Source organism: Chaetodon auriga, chromosome 4 (genome assembly GCF_051107435.1).
Source record: "Chaetodon auriga isolate fChaAug3 chromosome 4, fChaAug3.hap1, whole genome shotgun sequence".
In the NCBI taxonomy this organism is placed as follows: Eukaryota; Metazoa; Chordata; class Actinopteri; order Chaetodontiformes; family Chaetodontidae; genus Chaetodon; species Chaetodon auriga.
In genome coordinates, this window is record NC_135077.1 from 8978917 (window position 1) to 8988558 (window position 9642).

General features: G+C 41.3%; 1 protein-coding gene across 1 annotated transcript; it reads left to right on the plus strand.

Annotated features, from left to right (window-relative positions):
• The first annotated feature begins 3418 nt into the window (after positions 1–3418).
• On the plus strand, positions 3419–9639 carry LOC143320030 (uncharacterized). The gene is made up of 10 exons (XM_076729396.1): positions 3419–3726; positions 4363–4659; positions 4975–5280; positions 6054–6161; positions 6299–6352; positions 8117–8152; positions 8268–8306; positions 8409–8441; positions 8544–8591; positions 9463–9639. Exons 1-10 carry the CDS (start codon positions 3639–3641, stop codon positions 9522–9524), a joined length of 1071 nt encoding a protein of 356 aa, XP_076585511.1. The 5' UTR covers positions 3419–3638; the 3' UTR covers positions 9525–9639.
• The last annotated feature ends 3 nt before the right edge of the window (positions 9640–9642 follow it).

Sequence of the window (9642 nt, forward strand, 5' to 3'; positions counted from 1 at the left end):
ATTAAGTTGAGACATCCCAGTGAGGACATGGAAGGATCAAATGTACAACATCTAATGCCTGAAATACAACCACAACCTGTGCGGCGCCTGCCAAGCGTAGCCTCTTGTTGAGTTCTCCTCTCCTGTACCTAAATCCCTAATCTCATCATGCTGTTATATTCAATCTCTAAACTCTCGACATCACATTCTGCAGTAATGCAGCGCTCCAAAAATATCCCACAGTATCTGTTGAGTGATATCTGTCCGAGGTGACCCTGCGGATTGTGTCTGACAGCATGCATGGTTCAAGTTCATAAGATAATTACTGGGTCTTGAAGAAAAATTGCTTATAAAGACACCCCTCCTCCTGTCTATCACACACACACACACACACACACACACACACACACACACACACACACACACACACACACACACACCTCACCCAGACAGCATTTGCACTGCACTATATTCAACATTAGAGTTTGTGACTGCAGCATAAAAAGTGATCGATGTGTACTGTCAGCTGACTGCGCAACAGAACAGGTTAGTACGGAACAAATCACCCCTTTGATTGAGTCAAATGGTGGAAATGTTCTGAAGGTATGCCAAAACTGGGTATTTGCTATAAGTGAGACTAAACGTCTAAAGTTCTGCCAGTAATGTCTGGAGGCCCATAAAAGTATTGGAAAGAATGAACAAAATAATGTCAAAAGAGCTAAAAATATGAAGTTTGTCCTGAGGACAGTGAACCATGGAGTCATTAAAATGAAAAGATTTATCTTGAGGGCCTTAAATTAATGGCAGTCTGCTGTGAATTTTTATTTCTCTTGTGCACATTGTGAGTGTAGTAGCACTAGAGGAAAGGTCATTGGGCTAGCAAAACATTAGGATTCAGCACCGCAAGGAGATGTGGAAAGAAAATGCTTGCTGAATTTACTTGCAATCTGGCCACTTGTCAAGATGTCTTGCTCTGAATCGACCAGCTGACGCAGTCTCTGGGAAACCTGCTCACATCCGTGCACTTTGGCACTCCTGCTGGAAAAGCAGTAAAATGGATGGTATAACATCCTGAATCCTGAGCATCTGAACACCTGTCAGATCTGCCGAGGGCCCAGCTCTCTCCAGGCGTCTTCAGTCAGATCTCAGATTTACTTCTTCCATGTCCGTCTGCTGGAGTTTCCACTCGATCGACAACGGTTCTGATAGATTTTTGGCAAACTGTCAGGTTAAAAGTTTGGCTCACGCTATGGGGAACTAAAAGGAGGTTTTATTTTCATCTCTATGCCGGCTGTCAGTGAACACAGCAAAATCACAGCAGTTTACTAATCACACACACACACAAGCATAAAGGAGAGCAAGTCTTTACCTGTGGTTTTCTAACCAGGTTTCAAAGAGACCTGAGGATCCTGGAGGTGTTTCCAGCTGCTCCCCTGAAAAATGTGGAACGCTCAATTTCGCTCTGTCACTACAGCCAATAAAAAGTGTTTTGATCAGTGTTTCACCCCCCTCTGCTATCTTCTAACTCTCAGCTTGTAGCATCTGTGTGTTGTGAGATACCATACTGAGCATTAAATACACAGAAGAGGGGTAAAACTTCAACAACTAGGACTGCAGCTAAATACTGTATACTGAATTTTCTGCTTGCCATTTTTCCTGTATAGATTTTCCATTGTTGAGCTGACCTGCTGTACACTGACTAAGGACTCTCTAGTAATTAATTGGAATTAATTAACTGGAAAAATACCAGTTGAACAGTTTTTTTTCCAATATATTTCATTGTAATTATTATCGAAATACAACTTCTCTTTCTTTTTTTTTTTTTTTACCTCAGGAGATGTCTGGAAAATTATTTTGAAATTACAAACCAATACAATAAACAATATTGATGAGGGCGTTATTGGTCTTTGCAGGGAAAATCGAAGCTTTTGTATACAAGATCGGAATACAGAACAGCATCCACAGAGCCACATTATGAGTCTTGCACATGGGAAGACACACACACACACACACACACACACACACACACACACACACACACACACACACACTGCTATTGTATATGGCACAACTCTGTCAGCAATCACAGGTAGTATGGTGGTAAACACATTTCAGCCATACACACTAAATATTTGGAAACGCTTCAAGTGTCAAGCAGTTTTGATTGAACATAAAAGGGTCGAAAAGTGATTTTTTTCTTAGTTTTGGCTGCTTGCATCTGGTTCTAAGCTGCCGACTGAGCCCTGAGAGAGGCAAGCCGCTGCGGAGTGGAGATAAGGCTCCACCTGCCAGCCATGCTCATCGCTGTGTTTGTGTGTTTGAGTATGTGTGTTTGTCTGATCCTGTGTGTGTGTGTGTTCCTGTCCCAGGCATGCCAAGATAAGTGGCTCTCAGGAACCCAACCGTAAAATCTGAGCTACACTAAACACCCAACAGAGATCAAGTAGAATAAAATGAAACGAAAACAATGAAAAGACAACTAGAAAGGTAATTTCCTCTGCAGCTGCAATAGAAAACCCTATCAGCTCTCCACTGAGTGGTAACATTAATTAAATGACTGACAGCTGGCCCAAGGCCAATGGAAGACCGTTTCTGCCATGTGAAAAAACGTCCTTGTCAGAGTTATGAGAAAGGATCTCATAATTAAGACTATCTGAATTAATACCTCAGAATTATGAGAAAGCCGGCTATTGAGGACGCAGGTATAACCAACTACCTGGCCTGGTGGTTAACAAGCCATTTTTCCCGCCATTTTTCGGTCAATTTCTTGCATTTTTCAACCTTATGAACAACAAGTTTTGGTGCTCAATAAAAGCTCCTTGTGGTGTCTCAGTTTGATTGATCTGCACAACCGTAAATGGCGCAAAACATCTGCATTTTGAGTGTGCAGGAAATCACTTCTGGCCCTGCATCTGCAGTTCGCGCCACAAGGAAAGAGTGACGTGACATCATCTGCAAACATTCTATTATGCAAATGTTTGTCATAATTCTGAGATGACATATCACAACTATGAGAAAGTTTACCTCCTCTGTTTAACACCAACTGCAACTGAAACAGTGGGTACATTTGCATAATAGGTCGTTTGCAGGCTTCTCTCTGTTTAACACAGAGGTATAAAGAAACATCTCTTTGTTTCTGTCTCTGTTTTACACAAACAGATTCAACCCATAAGCTGATCTCTCTTTACAGATACACACATATACAACACAGGATTGATCATCTGCCTCTGTGTTGTTGTTCACATGGAGCTTCAATTCAATTTTTCTCTTCTTTAGAGAGGACAGTTGGCATCATAACACCACCTCCCATGCAAATCCACACCCGGAGAGACGCACATTTCTACTTACTTTCTGCGGATGCAAACTCTGTCGTTTCTGCAACTCTCCATTTGTCACTCGTTCTGAGGACATGACAGGAAGTGCAATAGGAAGTGAAGTTGCTTTGTGTGGTGGATGTCTCGTGTTTAGTTGTCGCCTGCCTCTACAAGAATTATGAGAAATTGGATAAGGGCATTGTAGCCTTTAGCGAAGGCTGGTCCGATGGCCAGTGACAAGGTGTGAATCAATGGGTTTGTTTCAAGAAAAGGAAGCAGCTATCACAAGCCGCAAGTCATGCCCGTGTCAGCCTGAAGAAGTGTGTGTGATCATATGGCGCAACCATGACACGAGCAGCACTCACTAAACTTCTCATCCTTGTGATCCTCGCCTTCATCGTCTGCCTACCAGAGTTCTTCACATTGTACAGAGGTGGGTCATCCAGCTTTGGTTTGGATAGTGGTTTATTAACTCTGTGTGTGTGTGTGTGTGTGTGTCTATCTGTCTGTCTGTCTGTGTGTTTTCCCAAATGCTTCACTGTAACTTTTCTTTTGAAGCATTAAAAAGTAGATGCTGTGGCTGTGCTTTGGCTCAGTTTTGTTCAAACTTTATATCAAAGGTCACCCGTTCAAAGAAGTAAACTTCATGTTGTTGAGTCACTTTGTCCTGTTTCTTCCTTTTCACGTAGACTCACTCTGATTCACCTCTCTCTTTTTCTGTCTTTCTGAGTTAAAAGTCGCTCCCAAATATAGCTCTATACAACACTGACTGACAGCTGCTTTGAAAATGCTTCTGCATTGTGTTGCCTTGAAAAGCTTCGATTTTTAGGAGCAGCTTGCTTTAGGCTTTGTACTCGTGCACGTGTTTGCCGTCAATGGCTTTACTCTTTGTCTGTGTCTCTCCTGTCTGTCTTTGTCTGTCAGATATAAACTGAAGGCAACAGCTTCCATTTTGAGATCTTGCTCTGATTTCTGACTTTGGAACATTTTGCTGTTTTTCCACTCTTAGCCCGCTCCCGCTGAGAAATCACTTTGAATTTTCTGTTGTTCCTTCTCTGTCTCCTGTTAGCATCAAAAGTTAACTTCCTCTGTCTGCCCTACCGACCCTGTGAGCGAGGGAATCAGGTGAAGACGGGAGGAAATGGGAAGATCGGGGAGGCTGAAATTAGGAGGAAGGGTATGTGCGACCCTTCACAGACTGCAGAACTTGAAAAGTGGGAGCACGTCTGCGCACAAAAGAACCAGAGCGAGATGACAGATCCTGGATCAGACTCCAGGAGTGACAGTGAAGACCCAGAAAGGAGCTGGTTCATCTGTGAAACAGATATGGATGTGACGGAATTACACAGGAACATCTCATCTTCAGGTATTGCAGTTTTTAAAGATAAGCTTCTGTTGCTTTTAGCCATGCTTGTGATGTAGCTTTAAGGATGCCGGTCAGTCCACCGAACTGCAATATCTCAACAAGTATTGGATGGATTTCCATGAAAGTTCACTCAGACAGTCATGGTCCACAGAGGAGGAATCATGATGACTTTGGTTACCCGCTGACTTTTCCTGAGGTTGATATTTCTGGTTTTCTCCTCACATCCGTTTAATGGGAACCTCCCAGATGAAACAACTGCGGTGCTGAGAGAATTAAACTCTTGTCATGTTGTTCTATCGATCTCTCTGTTTGCAGCTTTAAAGGTACATTTCGAGGTGTCAGTGGAGCTTCAGCTCAGAGATGCAGAGACCCTGAACCTCACCTTGTACAGTCTCAGTAACCACAGCTTCTTACACCTGCACCCACCTGCGGAAGAGGAGGAGGAAGAGGAGGGTGATAAGAAGGATGATGAAGGACAGAGGAAAGCATTTTACTGCTGCCTCCCTGCCCTGACCACCTCGGAGTCAGCCAATCAAAACCGCTGTCTCCTTTGGCTCGCCAATCAAACGGTTTTGACTGCAACGGCAAAGGAAAGTCCGCCATGGAAACCAATCCTGAAAGGTTGGTGTGAGGATGAGAGGGCAGTGCTTCTTTTGTTCCAAGTGTGGCTTTGCTTTAAGATTGGAGGGGAGAGGAGACAATAAAAGACTAAGAAACTGTCCAATCAGTTCTCATTTGAGGTTAAATTGGTTCAATCTCATTCAAACCCCTCGTCTCTCTCAGTTCACAGTGGAGTCATTTCTTTCAATAAAGCAAATTTCCCTCACTTCTTCTTCTCTTGAATCCAGCTTTGGCTCTGGGATTTGTTTCCCTTCCTCTCTCTGTGCTGTATGATCTGAGAGTTACAGTTCATCTTAATCTACTGTATCTCCAAGGCCGCATTGATTTTGGCTTTTTTTCATCCTATTCGACTCTCCAACACTCCCCCAAGCTTAAAGCTATGACTAAGTCATATTTTCCAGTGTATTGAAAGCTGGAAATCCATTGAACTTTAATTTCTCTGCCCAATTTCCACCAAACCTTTCCATAACCTCCCTCTCTGTTGCTTTTCTGCTTGTATTAGTTGCTGTATCTTCACCTCCTGCTATTATTTCTCCAGTTTTTCCCCTCCTTTCTGTCTCTGGCATTTCTTTCTCTGAATGGATTTATTTCTTACATCCATGTGTCTGTATCTCTTGTTTTTAGATAAGAACTACTTACATTTTCAATCTATTCACTATTAATGCCACTTCTGAAGGATTAATGTTAAACATTTGCTGGTTCCAGCATCTCAAATGTGGTGGATTTCTCCCCTCGTCTCTGTTCTCATACCCAAATCTGTCTCTATCCTCCAGATGAGTGGCGATGTGTGTTCAGGGTGCTCTGGCTGGTTCTGTTGTGTTTGGTGCTGCTGACTGTAGTCACAACTGTGTTTGGACAAATCTGGGGGAAACGCTTGTGCAGTAAGACACGCACACACACACACACACACACACACACACACACACACACACACACACACACACACACACACAAACATGCTCTTTGGGTTAGTTTGAGCCTTTGAAGTTGACTTGAAAATGTCTCTTATTGCCTTCAGAAAAGCCCAAGGTGCACCGTGTTGGTTACAACTTCACTGGCCGGCAGTCGAACGGTAACTTTAAATTGTGTCTTCTATTGACTTTTGAGTGTGTTCTCTTGTGTTTGGGTGTTAAACCAAGATACACACTTCTCTCTCGTAATGCCTGTGGTCAAGAAAAGAGTTAAATACACAGGGTTTAATGGCAGTGCTCGATCCATAGCTGCCAACAAAATCCAACTACTAAGTACATCCCCGTTTCCAAAAAAGCTGGGATGCTGTGTAAGATGTAAATAGAAACAGAATGTGATGATGTGCAAAACACTGAAACTACATATTTCATTGAAATTACCACAAATGTTGAAACTGAGAAATGTGATTGTTTATGAAAATGATATCCTCAGTCAGAATTTGATTGCAACACGTGTTAAAAAGGTTGGGTCAAGGTCATGTTTAGCGCTCTGCTGCATCACCTCTTCTTCAACAACACTCTGTAAGCGTTTGGGAGCTGAGGAAACCAACTGATTTGTCATTTTGAAAGCTGAATGTTTTGATGCTTGATTAAGATGTGAGCTGCTCAACAGTTCGGGGTCTCCTTTGTCGTATGTTATGTTTCATAATGTGCCAAAATGTTCAGTGGGTGACAGATTGGGACTGCAGGCAGGTCAGTTTAGCACACTGACTCTGTCACTACGGAGACATGCTGTTGTAATACTTGCACAATGTGGTTTGGCATTGACTTGCTGAAATAAGCACAGCCTTCCCTGAAAAACTTGGCAGCATATGTTGTTCCAAAACCTCTCTCTCTATATATATATCATTCAGTATTAATGGTGCCTTCACAAATGTGCAGGTTAGCCATGCCATGTGCACTGCCTACTGTGTTCACAGACGATGGTTTTTGTCCACTACAGGATCGTGTCTGTTTTCAAAGCAGTGCCCTCTGAGGGGCTGAAGATCGCAGCCATCTTGCATTGGTTTTCGGCCTAGTCCCTTTTGTACAGACATTTCTTTAGGTTTTCTGAATCTTTTAATGACATCATGTACCGCAGACAATAAAATCCCCAAATTCTTTCCAATTTTACATTGAGAAACATTATTCTTAAGGTGTTGCACTATTTGCCTGCACAGTCTGTCACAGAGTGTTGAACCCCTCCCCATCTTTCCTTCAGAAAGACTCCGCCTCTCTGGGAGGCTCTTTTTATACCCCTTCATGTTACTCACCTGCTGCCAGTTAACCTAATTCACTGTGAGATGTTGCACCAGCTGTTTTCTTTCAGCATTTCACAATTTTTCCAGTCTTTTTTTGCCACTGGCCCAACTCTTTGGAAATGTGCTGCTGACATCAAATTCTAAATAAGGACATCATTTTCAAAAACAATGAAATTTCTCAGTTTCAACATTTGATTTGTTGTCTTTGTGTTATTTTCAGTGAAATATGGGGTTTCAGTGTTTTGCAAATCATCACATTCTGTTTCTATTTATGTTTGACACAGTGTCCCAACTTTTTTGGAATCAGGTTTGTAGAATAAAACTAAATGTCCTTCAATTTGTTTTTACATACATGCAGTCTAAAACAATCCTGATGGCATCGGCTCAAGAGACGATTATGTAGATGAACTGGATGGAAAGCTTGTGTCATATCATGTCGTATGAGGTGACAGGGACTTCTGTGAAAAGTGCCTTTATGACTGTCGTTTCTCAGAATTATGATACGTTATCCCCTAATGAAGAGGAAACCAAACAGATATGATTTTTCAGGTCAGGGCAATTCACCTCTAAAGGAAATGAGTAATGATAAATATGACTGAAATGCTGTATGTTTTCCACTTCAATTAGATGGTGAGAAGCACACAGAGATGGTCATTCCCAAAGGTAACTGGCTTTGGTCAATTACACAGTGACACTTTATAAACTCTACAAAAGGTCTCCATCCTTCTCTTTTTCATTCAGTAAATTTAAATTCTAATGACTTCTTACTGTCTAGTAGGGATGACCCTCCAGTCCAATGGGTCCAGGTCTTGGTCAGGTCAGTTCCTAAATGATACGCACAGTTTGGATGAAAATCATTTGATTAATCTGTTTTTTGAGTCCTTTGATAACTTTTTTTTTTTTTTTTTTTGATGGACAGAGCTCTCACCCATTCAGGAAGTTGACAGTCAAGGTAGGCACATTTTAACAGATTCAGAGAAATGAATCAGATCTCATGCAAACACAGTTCTTTCTGTGACTTTGTGTATTAATTGTCTACTTAAATATTTTTCAGATGACATAGAAACACTGCTGGATGGAAGCGTTGAACAGTGTTATACAGGTAAACTCACAATAAGAACAGTCAAACAAGCTGAATGAGGCTATTTTGTTTCACAGTTTGTTTCCATTGAGTGGACTAGTGTAGAAATACTTGGTTCCTGTCCAAGTAAAAGTCATGTATTCAAATTTTTAGTTCAATAAAAGTATTGGCAGTGAAATATAGTCTAATTTCTGCATTAATGGGTACATCACATTAATGTTGTAGTCGGTGAAGGTGGGGCTGATTTTATTATTTTATATACTTTGTCTGCTGGGAAGTTTGCGATTGGGATCAATAAAGTTTTATCTCAATCTATAATATTACCTCATAATTTCTTAGTTGATTATATTTTGTATCATTAACCTTAAACTAAAGGGAATTGAAGTGATTGGATAAATGAAGTAGAGTAAGTGCCTCTGACATGCAGTGGAGGTGAAGTGTAAAATAGCATAAAATGGAAATACTCAAGTAAAGTATATCAAAACTGTACAGTAAAAGGTACAGTAGTTTAATACTTTCTTTCCACCACTGCTATTAGAGCAGTCATACAAGCTGAGAGAGGCTACTTTTTGTGTGTACTTTTTTCCTCAATTTGTTTCCACTGAAGACCATTATGGTAAATCTTAACAGTGGACGAGGAAGCACTCAGAAATAAAAATAACAAGTACCTCAAAACTGTACTGAAGTGCAGTACTTAAGTAAAGGTACTTTCTACTATTAGTACTGTTCATACGTTACTGCCATTGTCTCAAGCCTGAATGAATTTACTGTAACAGGCAATCAAATGTACCACTGCTGAGAGTTAGCATCCCCCCACCCTGACTCTTTTCACTGTCATCGAACTCCAGTCTGTTTATGACATTTTGTTTTTTTTTATCTTGTCTATATTTAGCAAATCTGCATCATCGCAACCATCCCTCCACCTCTCTCCTCCCAGAGGAGCAGGCCTGGTGACAGACGAGCAGCCAGAGGAGGACAGAAATGGGCTTAAAGTGCAGTAGAGGAAAATAAAAATGACAATTTCAATTACCAGCTACCTTTAAGGTGAAAATAAAAACATCTGAGATCCATG

Coding starts and splice junctions, on each gene's coding strand:
- LOC143320030 (XM_076729396.1), top strand. CDS start 3,639: ATGACACGAGCAGCACTCACTAAACTTCTCATCCTTGTGATCCTCGCC. Junction 8,153..8,267: donor AGAGATGGTCATTCCCAAAG/GTAACTGGCTTT, acceptor ACTGTCTAGTAG/GGATGACCCTCCAGTCCAAT. Junction 8,442..8,543: donor TCAGGAAGTTGACAGTCAAG/GTAGGCACATTT, acceptor AATATTTTTCAG/ATGACATAGAAACACTGCTG.